This window comes from Bolinopsis microptera, chromosome 5, assembly GCF_026151205.1.
Source record: "Bolinopsis microptera isolate Bmic1 chromosome 5, MBARI_Bmic_1.0, whole genome shotgun sequence".
NCBI classification, from domain to species: Eukaryota; Metazoa; Ctenophora; class Tentaculata; order Lobata; family Bolinopsidae; genus Bolinopsis; species Bolinopsis microptera.
Window position 1 is genome coordinate 12,991,236 of NC_087076.1, and position 24,155 is coordinate 13,015,390.

A 24,155-nucleotide genomic window follows, 5' to 3' on the forward strand; every position below is an offset into this window, starting at 1 on the left:
TATGTTTGGATACTGCGCGTTCCATGTTGGGCGCATTGCAGCGTCATTCGGTACCGGATTCAAATTGGGCGCCACAAGATATCCTCACTTGAGATCACCCTAAAGGCCATCAATCATCAACACTAAATGAGACTGAGCTCGACGGTTCATATTTTGTACCAATCTAATGTAATTTGGTGAACAAGGAAAATGGTTGACTTTTAGACTGACGGGATAATGATGTTCTCATGCTTATTATGACAGCATGTTACAATCTAATGCTACATATATCCTCTATCCACTAACCATAAGAATTAAAACAACATTTAGAGCCCCTGACTTCACTAATCCAACTGTAATGCTGATTAGTCATCCCTATAAATACGCCATGTTCGATAATCCTTGGCTGCACCAGATAACCCTGTTGCAATCATTACACCTGTCACCTGTGTACAACGGTCTACAACATATGGTTTTAAATTTAAGTTAAAATCCAACTTCCTTCCATGTCAGATGCAAGTGTTGAGTTTACGGAACATTATTCAAGTAGTAACCTAAACTTTACTTAGTAAAGATAACCCTTTAAACAGACGTGTTAAGATCAAACCTAGGAGGATTGTCGACGATTTATCACGTGACTACAAAATGAGACCTAAAGATTTATCACGTGACTAGAAAATGAGACCTAAAGATATATCATGTGACTAGAAAATGAGACCTAAAGATATATCATGTGACTAGAAAATGAGACCTAAAGATATATCACGTGACCAGAAAATGAGACCTAAAGATTTATCACGTGACTAGAAAATGAGACCTAAAGATTTATCACGTGACTAGAAAATGAGACCTAAAGATATATCATGTGACTAGAAAATGAGACCTAAAGATATATCATGTGACTAGAAAATGAGACCTAAAGATATATCACGTGACCAGAAAATGAGACCTAAAGATATATCACGTGACTAGAAAATGAGACCTAAAGTCCCCACCTGTACAACTCTCGACCCAGTGTACCCAGACAAATTGTTTGTGAACACTTAGTAAACACTTGTTGAGTCATACTGTACATGCATGGTAAGTGACCTGTGTGCGTTTGAAACCCTAGTCAGCCAGTCAAGAGAGAGAGAGAGAGAGAGAGAGAGAGAGCGCCAAAAGTTGGAGGGAGTGTAAATGATAATTTATTTAAACATTCCCGCACTAAAAGAACAAGGAAGTGGGCTATGATACACCACGCTAGTGTTGTAATAATAATAATAACTTGCAGTACATGTCTGTCTGTGGAATATGTCTACTTTCACTAAACCCCATTTACCGTGAGACTTCATGATAACCTTATAATAACGGTATTAATGTCCTCATTATACTCTGTGTCTATTAAACTGTTTGCTTACCCAGAGAGCACAGTTAAAATTCTGTACTATAAATCCAGCTATCTACAGGAGGTGCGGTTAAATTCCTAAATCCTTACTCTGGCCAAAATATCTAGTTCAATCAAATCAGACTAAGTTAACTACCTCCCCTCTACAATAAATCTGGAGTTGTGCAGTGTATCTCAGAGGAGTGATGTGTATTTCAGAGGAGTTGCGCAATAAGGCAGCTGGCTACTATGCGTATCATAATATGTGCGGTATTGCGGTCTGGAATTGTAAATAATATGGTGTTTAGATTGGGCGGCAGATTTGTTAACAATGTACTCTCGTACAGTGTGTACGTGTCTACTTATTGGAACTTGAAAGGTAGTACAAGAGAGAGAGTTTGGCGGGTTCTGTGAGGTAAAGAGTGAGAGTTGTGTCACGTGACTAATGACTTCTAGTGAGGGTGCCACCTGATTGGGTCACGTGATTCGGAGAAAGAGTCACGTGATACAGAGAAAGAGTCTTGGTTAATTGAATCGCGAGTAGGTAGTAGCCCCTGGCGTGATCCCGCGTTTAATGATTTGTAACGGTCTTTTCATTGTTTAATCAAATCCCCATAATTTGGTTATGGATCGAGTTGGATGTTAATCTCTTCAGTAGGTCACATTGACTGCCAAACTAGATTAGGACAGAGTTTTCACTGCCCTCGACAAATCACAGACTTTATTTAAACATGAGTTTTATGATAATCTCGCTCTATACATTATTATAATTAACTTTGATTATAATCAGTTGAAAGGTCGGCTAATGTCCGTATACTTCAATTTCATGTGTATTGTCAGATAACCCATTATCTTACCCGGATTATTTTGAATATATAGTTTTGGCGGGAATTTTAACCGTTGCTGAAGTTTACAAATAGAAAGAGAGAGCTGATGATAGATGGGAGAGTGGCAGTCAACTGAAACACAAGATTTGATATTATATGGACCATATAATATGGTAGTAATAACTTTAACTTCATATAACTTAATAGAAATTCCAAATGATTATAAATATAAACAGTGCACAAAATTTAAAAATCGCCGATAAAAACAGCCCTATTATAAGCGATAGAGCAGAAATATAATTAGCATAATTAGCATAATTATAATAAGTTAACAGTACTGGGTTTGTTCTAGAAGATTCTATAGGATTTAGAGCTACACACACCAGTTGACACGACTACACGTCAATATACCACACAACTCATTAATACAACAAAAGTTATAAAAATCAAAACTCACATTATTGTCTATAGCTCAAAATGACTCATAATATGACATGTCAACCCAGCCCATAATCAACACTAACACAGAATCTGGATTAAAATGGAGAGGTAAATATATTTTTCTTACACGTGATTGCGGTGAACCAATCAGCACTCCGACACTGTCACGTGCAAAACAGTTTCTGTTTACCATCCAAATGTCCATGTCTGTATTCCACACCATAAATTAATCAAGGTTCAAAGTCCTGGACAAGAGTCAATCAAAGGAATTATCCTATATAAGAAGTTATTAAGTTATCAAACTGACTTATCATTAACGTATATTAAATGATTTTAACGAATTTTGGATAACGTCCAAATTTAAAAGATAACCATATCCCAACAGTTTAAAAATTATCAAACATTTTATCAAGGTCACACCTGATTATCATAACTATAATCGCTAATAATCACATTTATGATAATTAATCATAATAAATGTTCGTGATTATAATTAATTACGACTATTTAATTGTAATTAAAGTCTATCTGGGGAGGTATCACAGGATGACGATGAGACTGTTACGTGTACTCTTGGAGCAGTTATCCTGCATTCTCATCACCTGACAGGAAATGTGTTGTTAATTTCATGATGGAGATTACAACATTTTAATTAACTGTAATTTTAATTAACTGTAACTCTGTATAATAGCGTTGGTAATTTTAGGATTACACCATCTCTGATAAATCCTTGTTAAAAGATCACCTCAATATTGAACATCTCCAAATTAAATAATTAGTTAAGTAATCAGTAAAAAGTAAGTTAAAATGTGTTGAAATAACCTTCACTTTGTCAGAAAGAGTCTCCAGAAGCTGCGGCTTGTTCTCCTTGTCCTCCTCTCCTGAGAGGGGGTGTTAGCTTAGGTGACGAGTTTAGTTAAGGTGACGAGTTTAGTTTAGGTGGTGACTGTTTGCAAGACTTTGCCATGTGACAGTTTGTTGGTAGTTTGGTGGTAGTTAGCTAATGACTGACTAAATCATCTCCAGTTAATTAGGGAGGGAGGGAGGCAGGGTGTTGAGGGACATTCTGAAAGCCTTTTTTCTTTAGGGTTCAGAAACTTTATACGGGCACGGATTACCTATTATACTGAGTAAGCAATAGTATTGGACACAGGGCTGAGTTGAAGATAGACTGCTATAAAGTTCTGAAAGTACTGAAATAAACAAAACATGCTTCCTAATATAATATTACATTGTGACTTGTAACTCTTACCATTTTCACTGACATCAGTTGTAAGCTTGCTCTTATTCTCAGCTTTATTAATAATCTTCTTCCTCCTCATTAACATGGGCAGGACTCTTCTGCATCGCAACTCTAACATTGACTTTGCTAAATGGGTCTTCTTCTGTTGCATCTGTCTCGCTTTGATCTTCTCTGGGTTCTTAGCATCATCGCTCACCTGAAACAGATCACATGTTATGGTTTAGGTCTAGAAAATATGGCTTACCTCATTGCACGAAATTAGGGTAAATTACGAAACAGTATGTCATTTAGCACCGTCCAGATTTCGTTATTTTATAGTACTTTATTCTCAGCAATCTTAATAACTCACCGAATCGAGCATCTCTATGAAGCTTTTGCGATTAGGTCGTTTAGCGAGCGGGTATAAGATGTTGCCTTCTGAACGACTTCTTGAACACAAGGGGGAGAACTCAAGCCTCCTCTTGGAATCGTTACTCGGAGTGATACATTCGGTACTGGATTCAGTCATTATACTATTAACCTATATAAGGGAAGGGTTGGTTATCTTTGCAATTATTATATTACCTATGTTATACTCAGATAGGTAAACGAGTCGTTGAGTAAAAATTACCACCAGTTTTATTGTCATTTAATGTAATACAATGCTATCCAAAATATGTACAAATGTTAAACAACTTTATTGATTTATGCACATACAGTTTATATTGCTGTGTCAAAGTGCATGTGAATAAAAACCTGTAAGTCGAATATTACAGGAACAATCGGACGAGCTTGCATGAATATGTCAAGCATGACAATTTAGATATGTACTGTTACATGGCACAACTTTTAGGAATAGTTTTTGAAGCATCATGATACAGGTGGTGTTCTATAATCTATGTGGCGGAATGAGGAAGTTTAAGTTTCATGGGAGAGGCACGATAACTCAAAGAGGTCCTGAAGCTGAAACGTAAGAATGCTGAGCTCCTCCTTCTCTCCTCACAGAAAAACTTTCTTGTGAATAATAGAATGTAATAATTTGCAAATTTACCTCATTAGCAAAAGCCATGTGGAAGCTCATAATGAACTATTTTTCTGCTCTGTAAAAAAAGCCACAGTAAATTTGGAAAGAAGCAAAAATACTCCCATTGTGTTTTGCAGCCAAGTTCAAGTGATGGAGCTAATTTCCTCGAGTATTAGCAGGTAAAAGTTTAGTGGTCTGCTGTGAGAAGAATAAGAAGTTGAACAAAGAGCCAATGTATCTGTGATCACATATCTATAATATAAATTATAGAATAACTAGAGTAACGACTTCATGAGGCAGATGACACATTAAAACATTAAACATTGCTTCTCATTTGTTCTGATGGTACCTAATATACAACTCTAAATTTAAAGATCTGAGTGCTGTTCACTCTGATCTACCAGAGAAACATCTTTAATGATATGGTCAGCTGGGATTTATCAGGGGCCTGAACGAAGAGGATGAACACAATCAGTAAAACAAGGTGGAGAATGAGGTGTTTAAATCTCCAATACCTTAAGCATAAGAGTTTTGAGGCCAGGTGGCCTCTAGTGACGATATTTGCCATGAAGGTGCTGGGGCGCATATGCTAACTAGTCAGCTAAACCACGGATAAGGTGACGTCATCAAAAATTGTGCAATATCAGTCTACTGTAGATTTTCAGTTGGTCTTGAAATTTCACTGCAGCAGGTGTCAATTGACACGAAGAGTTTGCAAGGAAAAAGGACAACATCTAGGTTAGGTAATTTGTGAACATTCTCTTAGATATTCAATCATTAAAAAACTTCAAAACCAGGGCATTTATTTTCAATAAAAACTAAGTTTGCAATAAAACAAAATAGCAAGGAGCATATGGTCAGTGTACTACCCCAGTTTTGCTTCCTCTGAGCACTCCATGACAAAGTTTGGCACCATCAAACAACTCCTAATAATTGTGTCATGATTATTATTTTCAACTTGTTTAAATGTTTGCAGGTGTCTAAAGCCCACATGGTAAAGACATCTGTGGATACAAAAGTTGGGGAGGTGTTTGAACACAGAGAAAACACCAACAAGAACAAGAAAAGATGGGATTACACCAAGGAGTTGACCGATAGGGAGAGAGATCTCTAGTCTAACGAGCTGCTTGGCTACATTCAGGCAAAGGAAGGAGGGAGTTGGAATCAGATTCTGAGACAAGAGGAAGAAGAAGAATAAGAGGGAGCAGCTGGTAGAAATTATCCAGTCTCTGAAAGAAGAGGAACTCTTACATACCCTTTATGACAAGAGAGTCCAAGGAAAGTTCCTGACCTGGGAGAACACCATGCAGATGGATACTGACTGGCAAAGCCTGATGTATACCTTGAGCCCTGAAAGGACAAAGTTCCGCCTAAACGCCATCCATGATGTTGCGAGCGATCCTAGCACCCTCCAGCTGTGGAACTACAGCTCTTCGAACAACTGTCCCCAGTGTGGACGCCAGCAATGCAATTTAAAGCACATCTTAACTTGCTGCCCAATATCCCTAAAGCAAGGAAGATACGACTGGAGACACGATCAATTGCTCAGAGTTATCCTGCAACAAATTGTTGAGAAGTTGCGGGAGGTGAACAACGTAGCCCCTAAGATAAAGTTTGGATTGAAAGACCAGGCAATTCCCTCAGCACATCCTAAATACAGCTCTTAGACCTAATGTTGTTATTTTCTCGGATACATTCAGAAGTCATCCTTATAGAGCTGAGTGCTGAGCTGTAGAAACGAGGAGAACTTCGAGGATCAGAAGTCCCGAAAGGAGAAGAGATACAAACAGTTACTGGTGGATATCGAGACTGCAGGCTGGAAAGGGGATCTCTTCGCGGTAGAAATTGGGTGTCGTGGGTTCTACCACTTAATTCTCAATACCCCAAATATTCGATTTCCTTAACATCGCCCGAAATAATTAAAAAGAGGAGGACACTTAATGCCATTGCGGTAGTTTCCCTCAAAACACAAAAGCTTCTACACTATACTTTACTTTGGCTTACTAGTCGCTAAAAAAAATCGACCTGGAGTGACAACTGCCTGGAGTGACAACTGCCAGTTAAGTTGGCTGGACGACTTAGCCCAGTTTAATTTGTAGGTTTATAACCTACCAGGATGCGCGCCGAGTATCACCCGTTAAAGTTTATTAATCGTCGCGTGGTGAACAGCTGAACTAATTGCATTGTGCCCATAAAACGTGATCGTTTAAAGCTAAATATTGGGTCATTTGTCATTGTCCATTTTTAATGAACTAATCCAACGCGTGCTATTTCATAGCACTTACTACCTCAATTAGAAGAAACAAAAAAGCGTGCGCGCTACTTCGAAGAAATTTAAACAAGTATTAGTGAAAAAAATTTTAGTACTGAAACAAATTTAAAATTTTATCCTTTATTTTACAATCATAATTAATATCATAATATTTATAAGCCTCCGTTTTGAAAGTTTTAAATTTTAATATTTCACATTTCTATTTAAAATTCAATTTTATGTATAAGTCAATAACTGGCATGGCCGCCAAAGCCGCGCATTCTTGAAAACAGGATTAACTTGTTTATACTTATACGACAACGTAAATTTAAAACTATCCGTGGTTTTTAAAAAATAAATAAATTATAATTTTACCTAAGTCCAAAGCCAGCTTTGTAAAATTTATTATTAAATCATCATATATCGTCAACTTTAAATATTTACAATGCACAAATGCACAATGCAACAGTTCATTAATCTGTAAACACGCGTACTCCAGCCCTTACATACACGCATCAATTGTTATGCGGCGCGTTGCTCTAACCAGAGCCCTCTCGCTTGCAGTAGCGCGCGACCGCCGAAGGCTTGTGAAACAAGCGCGTCACGCAGTACGCGTAGGCACATGGCTATGTGAATGCGGCGCGGCTCAAGCTCCGCGCACGCACATATTACTTTATACTGTTTGCTTTCTAATAAATATCGTGTCAATGTGTACTACGTCTAAATTGTAAACGTTTATGTTTTGTGTAAAGTGAATCCAATTGAGATTATTGACAAGGATAAGGACCCAAGTGCCTGTACGGCTTTTTCGGACCCCTGCGGACTACTACTAGCTCTCAACTTGGGTCAATGACCAAAGCAAATATATATAAATTATAATGATTACAGCTTAATGGTCAGTTGTCACCAATTTTTAGTTTATTAACCTAAATAAAACATGCTATACGTTAATTCAATAAAGGAAAACATAATATTGCGCGGCGCGCGGCACATCGAAGTGGCGACGTTCTTGATTATAAAGTAAAGTAAAGTAAAGTAAAAATTATGACATAACATCATCACTAATGTCTACAAAGTATCATCACACTACATGGAAAAATAATTATCCCTCCATCAAATTTAAAAGTAATAATTTGTCAAATATTAATCATGAATAAAAACGACATTACAAAATTTAATTTATTTATACTTCCCAGTGGAGTGAAGATTTATAAAACGTTTCTTTGCTACATAAGGATGAAACCACAGATAATCATTGTGTTTTTCCTTATAACTGATATAACTGGTACCTTCAATTCTTGTTAAAACTTCTTTCGAAACATTCCAAAAATGAAAGTCATTTACAATACATTTAGAAATCATATTCTTTTTATAACTTTCCAATCCAATTTTAAAACTCAAAACTGTCAAGCAGTTCTTCACCTCCGAAGGGAGTTTGTTCCATTAAGGAACAACCCGCTCTGGAAGAAAAGAACACTGAAGATTCTTGACCTTTGTCACACTCTTGCTACATCTATTGGATGAAACCAGATTAAGACCTGATCTGATTGGTCTGAACAAGTCTGAACCATAATCAGTCAATCTATTATGGCGTTTTTGCCCCAACCCATGAAGCTGAGACACCTCACAGCAAGTGGTAACTAGCCGGCCCTAAAGGCTATGTTGTTTTATAAAGTTTAAGCATTTTCCATCCGATTCAGAGAGAATGCACCCTGCCACACGGGACTCTTGAGGTTAAGGTTTGAGCCTGATGGGTGACTGAAGTCCCTGGCTTTATTGTTTATCACCTGTGACAAAGCAATGAGATGATAAGTAAGTAAGTAAGGTGTTATATATTGCAACAGTGTAAGTCCATAGGGTCGGTAAAGGGAGTGGTATGATCACGTCAGGGAAGCTCAACAAAGAGAGACTCAATCCAACAGGTGGCTGGGTGGACTATCACTGACAGTTCTCCCACTTCATTAGAGCTTATAGTCCTAAGTACCAGCCATACAAAATTATAATGTGAGGGGTGTATTTACGTCTTCAGTTTACAAGTCAGTGAAACACAAACATACTATGCGGGGGACTACAGACCCCCTCAAAGTCCTTTTTAATATAAGGCTGATTATTTTTATTTTAGTTTAATTGTGAAGGTTTCTCCATGTTGGGTTTGTCTGTCTATCGTGAAGGAAGTGCTAAATTGTTATTATATCTTGTGAGTCAATTGACACCATGCCACATGTTGAAGACGTTTTTGATGTATCCTATAGTTTGATTGTACTGATAGTTGGGTAATATCCGGTTGGAAGAGACAAGGCCAAATGAAACAAGTTAATTTTAATCGAAAATTTGCCTAAAAGTAAAAGTAAAGTAAAAATTATGACATAACATCATCACTAATGTCTACAAAGTATCATCACACTACATGGAAAAATAACTATTTCTCCATCAAATTTAAAGGTAACAATTTATCAAATATCAATCATGAATAAAAACAACATTACAAAATTTAATTTATTCATACTTCCCAGTGGAGTAAAGATTTATAAAACGTTTCTTTGCTACATAAGGATGGAACCACAGATAATCGTTGTGTTTTTCCTTATTACTGATATAACTGGTACCTTCAATTCTTGTTAAAACTTCTTTCGAAACATTCCAAAAATGAAAGTCATTTACAATACATTTAGAAATCATTTTCTTTTTAAAACTTTCCAATCCAATTTTAAAACTCAAAACTGTCAAGCAGTTCTTCACCTCCGAAGGGAGTTTGTTCCAATAAGGAACAACCCGCTCTGGAAGAAAAGAACACTGAAGATTCTTGACCTTTGTCACACTCTTACTACATCTATTGGATGAAACCAGATTAAGACCTGATCTGCTTGCCTACATTCCTAACTTCCTGTTTCATTTGTCCTTATCTCTTCCAACCGGATATTACCCAACTATCAGTATTTCAATCCTGAGACTAATAAACAGCGAACTACTTCATCATTTGATTGTACTGTGAATAGAATTAATAATTTGTGGGACATGACCAGTCATTGATTTCAATATTGTTGGTTTGAAGAAAGCGCTGTATTTTTGCTTCTTGTTCAAAATTGTAATGATGCAATAAGTTCTCTGCCTTCCTAACATTAACTTTGCTAGAAAATCATTAGTAATGAATTATGACACCACTGTAAAAGGTAAAACTATGAGGAACCTACGAGAATTGGGTTCAACTACTATGTATGGTAGAGACATGGAAGGAAGCCCTGATCAGGAGCCAAAATATCCATCAGCTTTACTGGCAACTGCTGGATTAGATGACAAAATATACATATGGCATCCAGAGACAGGGGACATTTACAAAGAGTATGACCTTGATCCACAGATTGATTCACAAGTAAGTTTGGTCTATAAATTTAAATTCTACTTTGAAATAGAAATATAACCTTGTATAGTTCCCGGTAACTAGAATAGACTATTGATTAATTACAAATAATGCAAACATTTAGGATCAGTATATAGTAATTTAATTTACTTAATTTATCGCAGGTTAACTGCCTTAAATTTTCTGGAGACGGCAGACTGTTAGCAGTGACGGGATATGAAGTAATCAAAGTGTATGATGTCCACTCCAACAGGCCTCTTACCAATATGAGCAACAATTCTGATTCAAACAGCAAAAATATCACATGTGTCAATTTCGCAACGACAGATAACACAAGCTTAATTACAGGTAACTTTATTTTTATTTATATTACAGTTTGATGATTTTCAAAAACCTCATCAAAGTAGTGACCGTGATTTCCAGCTACATATGGGACCTGATCATTTGTTTTATATCACAGGTGGAGAAGATGGTTATTGTAGACTGTGGCAATTTCCAAGACGAAACCTAAAGCAGACAAGAGAGGTGAATTGCTCCCTATACGGAGTCATCAACTGCTTGACAACCAAACATCCTGATTTTAATGCAGTTGTCGGAACTCAGTCAGGTTACATATTAGGGTTAAATGTTTCAGATGACCGGGTAACAAAACTGCTTCACAAAAAGGCATTGGGAATTCAGTCAATAGACTGCTATGTTGATAAACACACTTTGAGAGTTGTCGCTATGACAAATACAGGACATTTGCTATCTCATTATAATGGTGAGTGGACAGACAGAAAGGTGCACGAAAAGTTTGGTCTCTGTTGTGTTTTATCTCCTGATGGGCAGTTTTTAGCAACTGGAGGTTCAGATGCAAAGATCCGATTGTTTAGGCTTGAAGAGAACAATATTTTTGAGCTAAACACCCTTTGTGACTCGAAGTTGAAGTGGATTTGGTGTCTACAATTTTCATTTGACAGTCAGTTTTTGTTTGTGTCCTCCAGTGACGGAGTTGTACAGATGTGGAGCCTACGGGACTGGACCATTAAAAGGAACTATCGGGGACACAAGAAATCTGTGGTGTCTCTGTCTCTGTTTGAATATCGTCAAAAGCACACACGTGATCATCAAGGTTTATGATAGATTATTGTTTATATAGCCCTGCAATGTTATATCTAGGTTTTAAATGATTATTGGTACGGCGTGGTCAATAATATTTTAAGATTTTAGTGGGTTAGATAGATCCAACGATTTCGGTAGGTATGTTGATTTTAGGCAAAGTGTAATAGGTATTGGATAGAGGCCTTTTCTTATATTTTGATATTGTTAATGTTTGATGTTTATAGGTAGTAGGTACCAAAGGTAAATGACATGGTTTGTTACGCTATTATTGGTACCGAGATTATTTTTGGCACAGTTACAGGAGCTTGCATGTGTGGATTAAGTATGATTGTTAGATGTATCACGTGACCGGTATTGGTGGAAGGATGCTGGTATATTGAGCAGCAAGCTCTATTCTATTAAGCTCATTTGAAATCATGTGAAATTTTGATATTTTTACGGTATTTAATCGTATCTTTTAAGAATCTATAATGATTTGGTCCCCCAATCACTTGTCAAAAAGTCAAAATATCGAAGTTCTGATTAATATTTTTTGAATATTATATTGATGATCTCTTGAAGCTACCTTTTGAAAAGAAGACAGATAATATTGAACATAAATATTTTTAAAGATGAATATAAATTTATTAAGCTTACTGACATCTAAATGAAGCAATTACATCGTGTTGATCATTTAATTTATTTTTCAATTTGAAACGTTCAGTTGAGTATTCAATGTTTCCATGAAATATAAACCAAGAATACCGCATTGTCAGCTAGTGAACTGTCAAATCTTTAAAAAATTGTTTGATCAAATCATGCAATTTGATCTAAAATCAATATTGGATTTAATACTGTGCAATTCAAAGTACGCATTGATACCTTTATGAATTATACACTATACAGCTACTGCAGCACTGCATATATATACATATTTATAGATACCAAGTAATGAAGTTTTGTAATTTGTAAGTTCAAGAATAGGCATCGCAATACGTATTGTTTGACATACTAGGTTAAATTCAAAATCAATTAATAAGTTGTTAGAGTCACTCTCACTTCCACTGCAATAGTGAAGAATTACTAATATTTGTATTATATTATATATATATACTCTACACAGCTGTTAAATCTTATTGAACAATGCTAGTCCCGTTCAATAATTGATTCAAATAACTGTCAATCTTAATGATATTTTCAAAGGTAATCAGCCCTCATTGTACAAGCATGTCGGTGGACATGAAGATAGGATTCCTTGGAGCGGGCAACATGTGTCAAGCAATAGCGGGTGGAATGATTGCCAGTGGCACAGTGGCAGTAGAAAACATCATAGCCAGTGCACGAAGTGAAGGAGGGTTGGCTAAAGTCAGGAGCATGGGTATCAGGGTACTCTGGATAATTGCCAAGTAGTTGCGGAATGTTCAGTGGTATTCCTGGCAGTTAAACCACATATTTTACCGGGCGTGTTGGAGCAGGTGGCTGGTTCTGTTACAGAGGATAAACTGCTGGTTTCTGTTGTTAATTGTACTACAAATCAGCAGATTGAGGATCTTGTTGGTGAGTGTTGTTAGAGATTTTATTTTACCCATAGTTTAAGTTTATTGGTTTATCTAAATCATTCTTTTCATATCTATTAATGCTTTTCATACAAAGTTACAACGAATTCTTCATGTCGTTTATCCTGGGTTTGGACAGGATATGCCCGCTTAAAATATTTCCATCACGTTACATTACATAATTCTCAATAAATGTAATAGATTTGTAGTGTTGTAATTAGTTTAAAATATGTTCTCATCACAGCGTTGTTTACTTTTAAACAACCCATTACGAGTAATTGTTATATTTCTTTATTTTGGAAGACTGAATTCGGAAGATGAACAATGAATCTGACAAGATTTAACCATCGATTCCAAAATCAAGAAATAGAACAACTACAAAGTTGTGTACACAACATTTTAATATGAATTACATTGTATACTCTGTATTAAAAACTGTCCCATTCGTCAACTCCCCCTCCAACCCCAGGTAAGAAAGTACCAGTAATGAGGACGTTACCCAACACTCCAGTTAAAGTAAGATCAGGAGTAGTTGTTGCGTACCCAGGAACCCACTGTACCCCCCACCACACCTCCCTCTGTAAATCCCTCATGGAACCGCTCGGTCTCTGGTCCATCCTACCCACAGAAGCTCTCATTGATGTGGCTAGTGGACTCTGTGGTAGTTCCCCTGCCTTCATGTTCATGATGGTGGATGCCATGGCAGATGCAGGAGTAAGAATGGGGCTGCCCTGGCAAGTAGCAGCTAGTTTATCTGCCCAGACAATGCAGGGGTCTGCTAAGATGGTGTTGGAATGTGATGAACACCCCCTGCAGCTGGCTAACAATGTGTGTTCTCCTGGAGGGACTACTATTGAGGGGGTTTATAGACTCAATAGGGCTGGTTTTAAAGGTATTGTTATGGATGCTGTGATAGGGTCCATTGAGAAGACTCAGGGTAAGGAGATGAGATACAATTATTAAATTATTGTAAGGTATTATTAGGGTAGGTAACCTTATTTTAGTACAATATTATGATACTTTGATAGGAGTAAAAATCTATAATTAGCAGTGTCAGACATAACATAATTGCATAATCACGAATATGTTGCATCATATACAAAGATTTATAATTTGCCCAATTTGGTTTTAAATAATCACCGAGAGTAAAGTAAGATGATGGTAAAGGTATGTTTGTAGTATAAAAGGTTTCGGTTTGTTTTTATTCTTAGCGTTTATATAATTTATTTCAAGAGATAATTTTACTTCTTGTTTTCTTCACGTCAATCTTAGGTCTGTTGCTTAATGCATTTAAAATCATAGCACATTTAAAATTACTTACATTGTATAAAATTAAAAAAATTACCGTGCAAAATATTATCGTATGCTCGAATAACAATCATAATATGTATTATACTTGTAATTGTCTTGATGGTATTTTAAATTATAACGAATATCATGCCAATCTCTAGTAAGAAGTGTATATTCGATGCCATGGGACGAAAGATTGAGGAGCTTGACAGTGAAACACAAGAACTGCTGGCAGCCTCTGTCACTATCCCTTCACTTTCTATCCTTGTGCAGGTTGTTAACGAAGAATACATTATAACTTGTAGTTATTAAGGTGTTACTTTTATTTGCAACTCATCTGAAAGTTGAGTTTCTCCTTCTGACTTTATAATGTTGCCGCAGGTGCACATTGTACACGTTACTAGCATGGATCTCTTTTGTTGTAAGAACTATGTTTTCAGTTCTTATTAGCTTTTCATGATTTGCTATATTTTTGGTTATAACAAATCGTTTTTTTTGCCGCAGGTGCAAGTTGTCCACGTTACTAGCATGAATCTCTTTTGTTATAATTACTATATTTTCAGTTCGTACACCTTTTCATTTGCTATATTTTTGGTTATGACAAATAATAAAATTAATTCTTCCTGACTGATTTGGTCTTGATATACCTATTTAAGATTCTTTCTTCAGCGAATCTGTACTATAACAAATCTTTTTGAATTTGTAAACACTGGCTGTCAAAAATGACGACTAGCTTCAATCCTGTTAAATATAACGATCATTCTAGTGATGTATTCTGTATAAAATGCGAACAGACAACAAGACGCTTTACATAATAACAGATGACCGGGAGCGATATATCTTCATCTTATGGAGCTTAACTACTCTTATTGCGTCCCTGATAGGTGATGGCATCATTCTAGTAGCGACTATAAGATACAATGCCATCAAACTTCAGAAGGTTATCATAGCAGCGATGCAGCACATGGCTATCTGCGACCTTCTACAAACTGCCTTCAAAGTATTCCCAGTCACTTTGGCATTCATCACAGACCGCTGGGTGGTAGGAGGACTACTTTGTGAAGTTTCGGCAAATATGAACTGGGTATGTTCACAGGTGACCGTGTTCCAAACATGCACCCTGACAACTCTAAAGCTGATAATTTTGAAAACCCCCCTGAAATCCAGAGTTTGGTCCTCACGGTTCGGACATAAAATCTTTACCTCAGTCTGGCTCTTGGCAGTGGTCGTTTTCTCTCCAATGCTTATTTTCAAGATAATCTATCTCAGAGATTCTCTATATTTTAGTTACCAAGACTATTTTTGTGTCTATGGTTACCCTTCACCAAATCTCCCATCATGGTACAAATGGTATTTACTGATAGCATTCCCTGCCGTTAACGCTCTCTCCTACATAGAACTCACGGTCACATCGATTTGTATTCTGGTTGTCGCCAAAAAGGCTAGCTCCCAGCACGGACGAACATTACGGTGGGAGGGGGTGATAACAGTGCTGCTAACTGTGGGGGTCTTGTTACTTTCCAGTCTACCGTTCGCTGTTGCATTTATAACTTGGCTCCTAGGAGCAGAGCATGGCACTGGAGTTTGGCGATCAACCATGTTAGTGCAGTACCTTAACATAATGGCTAACTTCTTTGTATATTCAATTACAGTGAAGAGTTTTAGAGAGTTCTTAAAGCTGTATGTTTCCAAACTCATGCTCATAATATCTCCTCAAAGAACACAAGTAACCCCTGAACGAGCTACACCGCCTCGAATGCAAATTACCACTCAAGGACTCGACTTGGAGTTGGAAGTGCTTCCTTCAACCCAACAGTCGAACTAACAGAATTGCATGCGGAGTATAAACAAGAACTTCCCTAGCCTCAGCTCTTAGACATTGAAGTTAGCTAGCGTCCCATTCTCTATGAACGAATATTTGTAGGACGGTAATTAAACTTTGAATACTTGAAATAAACGCATACCGCGACGTCGTAGAGTTTCTGTTTGGTATATTGTGGCTACTGTAATTTCTTCTAACGTTCTACCCAATAATGATATGTCGATCAGTTCTTTTGCAAATTAATTTTATTATTTTGTTCCGACTTTCATTTTTTTAATCTAAGACAATTAAATAAAATTAATTCTTCCTGACTGGTTTGGTCTTGATATATAAGATTCTTTGTTCAGCGAATCTGTACTATCACAATCTTACTATATATAATCTTACTATATATAAAGCGAGACGATATATATATATATTTATCTGTGCCATTTTACTGACACCACGGCATCAACTTTAACGCGAATTTCTTCAAAAACCGTCAAAGATATACAACTGAATCTTTTTTGACTGGGTCAAATGCTTTAATGGCCTTCAAATCAGCATGAAAAAATCAAAAATAGGCCAAGAAATAGGAGTTTTAGAGCCCAAAATTTGGTACCCCAAGTGGTGTCAAAAACGCGAATTAAATAGGTAATAATTGTTTTAGTCTCTTCAGTCTTGACACCATTTTAGGGTTAGACGGGTTCCTGCTAGTATAATATAAAGCGAGACGATATATATATACATATTTATTTATCCGTGCCATTTTACTGACACCACGGCATCAACTTTAACGCGAATTTCTGCAAAAACCGTCAAAGATATATACAACTGAAACTTTTTGACTGGGTCAAATGCTTTAATGGCCTCCAAATCAGCATGAAAAAATAAAAAATTGGCCAAGAAATAGGAGTTTTAGAGCCCAAAATTTGGTACCCCAAGTGGTGTCAAAAACGCGAATTAAATAGGTAATAATTGTTTTAGTCTCTTGAGTCTTGACACCATTTTAGGGTTAGACGGGTTTCTGCTAGTCCTTTTTAATTTGTAAAAACTGGCTGTCAAAAATGACGACTAACTTCAATCCTGTTATAACGATCATTCTAGTGATGTATTCTGTATAAAATGCGAACAGACAACAAGACGCTTTACGTAATAACATATGACCGGGAGCGATATATCTTCATCTTATGGAGCTTAACTACTCTTATTGCGTCCCTGATCGGTACTTTAGAATACGTCTGAAGACGAAATCGTGAATTTTGAAAACATCCATTAGTAAAGAGTTACATTGGAGACTAAATCTGCTAAAATAGTAATTCATTAAGATCCAAAGAGACCTTTCAATTGAATCATATATGATAATTGATAACATTAAAAGTTTAAAATGATGTTGCTGCAGGTGCAAATTGTCCACGTTACTAGCATGGATCTCATTTGTTGTGATTAGGAGCGTTTACATATTAAGTAATCAGCCGTAATCATCAGTTCCCAAATGATTACGGTTGATTACGGGGGAGGGGATTTGGCTGTTGATAACGCAATAACAATTTTCTTTTTCACCCTCTAGAATAATACAAATTTTACAATATTTTAATTCAAATTCCACTCAATTTCACTCTGATAGTGATTAAATTTAGTATCCGGCTGCTTAAGTAAGTAGTTGGGGAGATGGTTGGCCGGATATCATAATAGTGTAAAATAAGGTTGGCACCAGACCAGTCCTCCCGAGGCGTACCAATGGTATACAGTGCCTGCTCACAAGTCTCTCACTACACACTATACTCTCAGTCGTCGTAGCGACTGACAACTGCAATAACTCACAATAACTAAGTATTGAACTCTACGTTAATACGACAATCACGATAACTTGTATTGCCAATTACTCTGATATGACTACTACATACATGCAACTAAGTGCGGTACTGTGAATCAAACGGTTCAAATGCTACAATTCGGTCCTAAGCTAGAGTTGAACAAAGGAAACAGTTGAATCGAGTAATAACGTTCGAATGATGAATATAAAGATATTATCAACAATCACAACTTAAACTGTGGCAAGACGGGCCACGTTTGGCGTTCTAGATCAGCGGTTAACACTTTGATTAAACACGTCACCTAAAGAGCTTTTCCAGAACCAATCCCAACGTGTCCAGAAACGCGCCACCGACACGCGCCACGTGACACCACGCGGCCACCCAACTACCCAAATCCACACTCATTACTAACGGTCATATTAATCACTAAATTACAATCTACACAACTGCTAAAACTACTCTAAAACTGCTGTAACCAGCCTCCATATTACACTAATAACAATGATTTCGGCTCATAATGATCAGGGTAGCATAAAACAGGAACAAAAGTAGTTTCCAGAAAAACTTTGAAAAATGTTGACTGAAATTTTCGGTCCGAATCATTCTCGATACGTACCTCTGAAAGCAGAGCTCCCGCTTCCGAGCTCGTATTGCGAAGGGGAAGCCTGCCTCGAGTCCAAAATCGTATATCGAACTTCGAAAACCGAAAGTTGGCTCATAATGATCAGGGTAGCATGAAACATGAACAAAAGTAGTTTCCAAGAAAACTTTGAAAATTTTTGACTTAAAACCTAAATTAAAAAGTTGGCCCTTTTTGGCCCCTTGCCCAGATTTCATGAGGTAGCGATGGCCCCCCTGCCCCAACTCCCCTTGCCCCCCCCCCCCCCCCCGCTTCCTACACCCCTCCTTTATTAGTTATTATAGTATCTAGAATTTGAAGCTAACCGATTGTGTCCTTCAGGAGTTGGTATATAACAGTATAGACAGTGGAGCTACGTGTATTGCTGTCAGAATCAACGTAGACAGGTCCTCTAGAGTACAGGTATAATATTATGTAATGTTAAAACCATCAACTTAATCTCAACAGCCAACTCTCGTTCGTCATTCCTGTTTTTTAAGTTCAGTCGTGCAGATTTTGCTTTAAATACATACATTTCGTTGATATTTGATGTCACATTCTAATAACACATTATTGTTGTACACTTCTATGATATTGTCACTCATAGAACATGTGACGATATTATTGTCTCAGAGTTCAATTTGAAAAAGCTGGACCAGTTTTCTGAACTGAATCATAAAAATATACGTACAATTTAAAACTATAATCATAGTTTGTAATCATCAAATCCATAATTTGTTACTTTCAGATAGTAGACAATGGGTGCGGAGTACAGAACGTGGTCGACCTATGCGAACACCCACCAACCAACAAACGTAAAATCTCCCGGAAGTTGTACGGGACCCGGAGAGGAAGTCTGTACAGTATTGTTAAGTTATGTGAACGAGTGAGTGTAACCACCAGGCGCCACAACTCTACCATTACCAAGACATTCTCCTCTTATGACAAACCAAAAGTCGTGACTGAAAAACGAAACCGCCACTCTATAGGCACGACAATAACCATTGACAATGTGTTTAATAACATGCCGGTGAGATCAGCTTGTGTCTCCTACATGGACCTCGAACAAACTAAAGATACCCTCCTAAAAGTAGCAGTAGCTAACCCCAGTGTAGCGATAACTTTGAAAGATATCCACTCCGGAACGAAGCTGTTTCAGACCCAGTCTTCTTCAGCTTACTCTGACAACTTCATGATCTACTGCCATCATGCAATAGATTGGGAAAGACTGTCTCAAGTCAAGTTCGATGTGAATGGGTACAAGTTGACTGCTTTGTTGAGCAATGAACTTCACCACAAGCCAAGACAGTTGGTGTACATTAACCGACACCACATTGAGGATGAGCGCATTAGAAAGTTTGCTAATGACATTCTCACCTCTGCACTGGGCTCAAAAGATAGGAAAAACCAAGAGAACAGATTTCCAGTTTTCCTATTTCTAATCACTTGTAAACCCATCAAAGTAGACATGTGCTTTGAGTCCAACACGTTCTGTGAGTTCCACGACTGGGACAGTGTCTTCACATTAGTTTACAGATGTATTGCTAGTTTCCTTGAAGCCGAACAAATCCCTCTAGATGTTACAGATGAAGAGCTGGCCCGACTGAAGACTCCTTGTCTATCTTTGCAGTCCATGCTGAGAGTCGCTTCTCCCAATATCAATATCAAATCAGATAAAGCTTTGAGACCTAGCAAGTATAGGTCGTTGGCTCCACCTGACAGCATGTTCCCAAGACAAAATGATAATGAAGCAAATGACAGTGCCACTGACGACCCGTCACCCAGAAAATTGATTAAAGAAACTGTCCTCTTAGAAACTCCTAAGAAGACCAATCACCCAAAATTTGTTCCAAAGAAGACTCGACTTATCAATGATGTAAACTTTTCACCCCACAATGAGAGAAACCCTAAACCATGGAATCTAAAAACACCTGAAAAGTTGAACAGTGAAGACAAGGACCAGATATTTAACACTCCTACTTCCTGGATCACCGGATCAACACTGTCGTATTTGCATAATTCTCCTGCTCTCGAGCACCTGCAGAAAGATAACGAGAAGCGAGCTGCAAGGGTGATCAAATCCTCAAAAACCGTTGAAAAATCTCATCCCCTTGAAAAATATCTGAAAACGGAAAATTGTAGGCGTCGTTCTTCAACACCTCTACGCCCGTTGAAGCCCGCCGTTTTACAGCTCACCATATCCCCAATTGGACAGCCTCAAAGGATTAGAGACGCTCCGAGCCCGTCTGTACAAACAAAAAGAAAGAGAAGCTACCAGTCGACCAGTTATAGTGTCTCCAAGAAACAAGTAACAAAGACAGACCATATTATTGAAATGAAAACTGAACGGTCACGTTTCCACTTTGAAACACCGAGATTCATTTTAGATGGCCAGAATCATTCCTCGTCTCATATGCAGACAAAAGGTGCCAATTTGTTCGGCGAAATGAAGGACTCTGGATACCAGACTCCTTTGGGATTTGAGTCAATCGATTTAAAAAAGTCGAGTGAGCAACCATTCGACGTTTTTGAGGATGAAGAGGAGAAATTTGTCATGGATGAGAGTTCGGTCCGAGATTCATTTGACCCAAAGCCACGATTCAAGGTCTACTCGGATGATAGCAAGGCCCCGACCAATGATGATGAGGAAACCAACCATGATTCAGCTTTAACCGGAGAAAACTCTGTCCTACATTTCAGTCAAGTCTCTCAAGAAAAACAGACAGCTGAAGATGATCCTAAAACGCTGACGAAAGGTTCGGAAGAAAACCAGCGTGTTCGTGTTATGATCGTCGGCCATAGTAAGGTAGAGACTGCCTGTTCCCCTATAAAGATAACTGTTGATCGTGGCTGTTCACCAGTAAACTTCACCCAACTCAACATCTTGAGTGCGTGCAAAGAAAGTGTTCCACACCAAGCTGTTGAAATAGCAGAAGAAATCGTACAAAGTAGGCCCAAAGTCAACAGTTCCAGCGAGATACAAAATAATCAAAGTTATCAAAGCTCCACCGATAGAGGAAGTTTTCAAAGCGAGGACGGTTCAATTGAGCAATCCTGCTCATTTGACAGCTTCGGTGACATGAACGGATCACTGAACATGGACGGATCACTCCTGTCTGATGTAGAAAGGGAGATAGACGAACTAACCAAGTCCCGTGACTTGTCCGCTTACTCTCAAGAGAACTGTCCCATCAAATCACCGTGTCTGGAGTGCCACTCTATATCTACTCACACAGTGATGAAACGTCTTGACTTCGCTTCTCAGGTACTCCACAAACCAGACCACGCTGACAAGGAGAATATCCAGCCAGAGTTCCACGTGATAGCTCCGGTGACTGCTGCAAGTCATCTTGTTGCTGATTATTCACCTTGGAATAAAGAGGGACCTAAAATGACCGTCCACAAACGTCCGCAACCATTGGATGTAAGAAAATGGAAAAGTGACGTGTTCACAACCCACGGAGAAGGTTCATGGCGCATTCAAACGGACTCTAAGGTCAATAGAAAGTTCTTGTTAGATGCCACAAAGTTTGATAAGAGTGTGTTCGATGGGATCCAAGTTATAGGACAGATTGATGAGAAGTTCATAGGCTGTGTTTCTTCGGAGGGAATGCTAATTCTGGTGGATCAACACGCCGCCCACGAGAGGGTCAGACTGGAGTGCATGCTGGACACTGTTCACAAAAATTGCAAGGCTACCAAAGAAGTTGAGTTGAAAAGGCTGTGCAACCATATCCCAATCAAGATCTCAAAAGCGGATGGAGAATTTATCATCCGCATATCCTCCAAATTAAGACATGTTGGGTTTGAGTTTGATGCTGGTAAGTTCCAATTTCTCATCACAGCAATCCCAGCGTTCTGCTTCTCAGAGTCCAATCATCTCAACATCTCGGTTGAGGATATCGTCACCTCATTCCACCAGACTGTGCAGCAGATAAAAGAATCAAAGGGAAGTAATCTTGCCCTTCCTGCGCTACTGGTGGACTATCTCCACTCTAAAGCGTGTCACGGTGCTATACGGTTCGGAAATGAGCTGACGCCACAGCAGTGTATTGTTCTAATTAAACAACTCAGTGTTTGCGATCTTCCTTTCCAATGTGCACATGGTAGACCCTCGTTTGCTCCTATTATCAAGCTGAAAGATGAGCAGCTGGCTAAATTTAAAGGGTTACGGCTGGATGTAGATCCTATCTGCCAGGAACTTAGCTTTTTGAAGCTCAGGTCACGTTGCCAAACCTCTTTATAAAGAACGTGTCGTTGACGTTTTTCATAGTGAATATAACTTGATGTAGTAGTTGCAATGATGAGTGTTTATTTAATGCACGTATTTTTAAATGCAGTAATTGTCTATTTTTTTCATAATACAGGGTGGCCAAAATGTAATACCAACACGCAAGCCTTAAATAACTCACGTAATTGGCATCAGAATTGCTTTAAAATTTCAGAGAATATAGATATGGGTCAAACTTAGATTTCCTGAAATTTTCGTAAAATTATAAAATCACATGTGTCTGGAAATGTTGGAGTTCCTAACTCAAAACGTTCTCACTTTATGGTGACAAAAGAGGAAAAGAGGGAGTGGTGTGCCACACCCTCTGTAATTGATGAAATGTTACGAACAGTTCAGGAAATCTAAGTTTAACCCATATCTATATTCTCTGAAATTTTTGAGCAATTCTGATGCCAATTACTTGAGTTATTTAAGGGTTGCGTGTGGGTAGTTACTTTTGGGCCACCCTGTATTTTAAAGTATGTATTTTGTAATCGTGTTTTGAGCGTGTTTAAAAATGTGTGGTACCAAAAATGCATGTAAAAAGTAAACTTTGCTTATTGCTATTGTATTGCGAGTTAAATGTTTGCATGAAGTTGTCTATTTTTGCATTTTACCATTAAATGTGATAATATTCATATTGTGTGAAATTTCAGAATTAATTGGTCAAATTATTTTTAACGAGAACTGTATTTTTGTGATAGCATAATTAGAAATGTGTTTAAATATAATATTAATTGTGTGTTCTTTTTTCCTGACGTTTGGTATAGGGTTGATCTAAAGAAATGTGATTTTAAAGAATAGTTGATCAGAATTATTATCATAGTTAACCATATTATATACATTATAACATATCATTTTATATAAATAAACTTGTTTATAAATAAACTTGTTTCCATTTATAATTGTTATTTTGAATAGCATGAATTGTATTGTAATTGTATCTCTAAATTATTAACCAATATTTTAAATTTGTGTGTATTCTAAGTACCATTATGTAGGTACTTTACCGTAGTTAACGAGATGTTCAAACAAATATTATCAATTGCATCAATTACATGAATATAAATAAATTTGAATTTCGTACACCTGCGTTTGATTGCTTATTCAATAATGTCCTTGAAATATTTTAACACATTTAAACTATTAGTTGAGAATTCTTAATGTAACCCTACATTATAAAAATTGCTATCAGTATTTGCTATGAATATCAAAATATACCTACGCTTCATATCGTCACTATACATTAAAATA

The 24,155-nt window shown here is 37.4% G+C and overlaps 5 protein-coding genes across 5 annotated transcripts in view; 3 read left to right on the top strand and 2 right to left on the bottom strand.

The window, feature by feature from the left end:
- The window catches only part of LOC134815976 (uncharacterized), a 578,562-nt gene that overhangs the window by 464,717 nt on the left and 89,690 nt on the right, over positions 1-24,155 (bottom strand). The gene's annotated exons all lie outside the window — the stretch shown is intronic.
- LOC134815288 (uncharacterized) lies at positions 2,323-4,375 on the bottom strand. The gene is made up of 4 exons (XM_063823801.1): positions 4,203-4,375; positions 3,863-4,049; positions 3,433-3,491; positions 2,323-3,212 (listed from the first exon to the last, which is right to left on the bottom strand). Exons 1-4 carry the CDS (start codon positions 4,359-4,361, stop codon positions 3,150-3,152), a joined length of 468 nt encoding a protein of 155 aa, XP_063679871.1. The 5' UTR covers positions 4,362-4,375; the 3' UTR covers positions 2,323-3,149.
- Positions 10,244-12,278, top strand: LOC134815347 (target of rapamycin complex subunit lst8-like). The gene is made up of 3 exons (XM_063823870.1): positions 10,244-10,477; positions 10,630-10,813; positions 10,926-12,278. The coding sequence occupies exons 1-3, from the start codon at positions 10,253-10,255 to the stop codon at positions 11,585-11,587; spliced, it is 1,071 nt and encodes a 356-aa protein (XP_063679940.1). The 5' UTR covers positions 10,244-10,252; the 3' UTR covers positions 11,588-12,278.
- LOC134815175 (pyrroline-5-carboxylate reductase 3-like) lies at positions 12,729-14,154 on the top strand. Its single transcript, XM_063823686.1, is given in 3 exon segments — positions 12,729-12,932; positions 12,935-13,105; positions 13,574-14,154. Coding segments are annotated over 3 exon segments (861 nt in total). The 5' UTR covers positions 12,729-12,736; the 3' UTR covers positions 14,068-14,154.
- On the top strand, positions 14,560-23,986 carry LOC134815265 (uncharacterized). Its single transcript, XM_063823779.1, has 3 exons — positions 14,560-14,667; positions 18,974-19,054; positions 19,380-23,986. The coding sequence occupies exons 1-3, from the start codon at positions 14,578-14,580 to the stop codon at positions 22,875-22,877; spliced, it is 3,669 nt and encodes a 1,222-aa protein (XP_063679849.1). The 5' UTR covers positions 14,560-14,577; the 3' UTR covers positions 22,878-23,986.

Bases quoted from the DNA above. Each gene is read 5' to 3' on its own strand.
- LOC134815288 (XM_063823801.1), bottom strand. From the start codon at position 4,361: ATGACTGAATCCAGTACCGAATGTATCACTCCGAGTAACGATTCCAAG. The intron at 3,492-3,862 runs GTAAGAGTTACA...ACCCCCTCTCAG, and splicing joins AACTGATGTCAGTGAAAATG to GAGAGGAGGACAAGGAGAAC. The intron at 3,213-3,432 runs GTTATTTCAACA...ATTTCCTGTCAG, and splicing joins CTCTTTCTGACAAAGTGAAG to GTGATGAGAATGCAGGATAA.
- LOC134815265 (XM_063823779.1), top strand. From the start codon at position 14,578: ATGGGACGAAAGATTGAGGAGCTTGACAGTGAAACACAAGAACTGCTG. The intron at 14,668-18,973 runs GTTGTTAACGAA...TGTGTCCTTCAG, and splicing joins CACTTTCTATCCTTGTGCAG to GAGTTGGTATATAACAGTAT. The intron at 19,055-19,379 runs GTATAATATTAT...TGTTACTTTCAG, and splicing joins ACAGGTCCTCTAGAGTACAG to ATAGTAGACAATGGGTGCGG.
- LOC134815347 (XM_063823870.1), top strand. From the start codon at position 10,253: ATGAATTATGACACCACTGTAAAAGGTAAAACTATGAGGAACCTACGA. The intron at 10,478-10,629 runs GTAAGTTTGGTC...AATTTATCGCAG, and splicing joins ATCCACAGATTGATTCACAA to GTTAACTGCCTTAAATTTTC. The intron at 10,814-10,925 runs GTAACTTTATTT...TTTATATCACAG, and splicing joins TAACACAAGCTTAATTACAG to GTGGAGAAGATGGTTATTGT.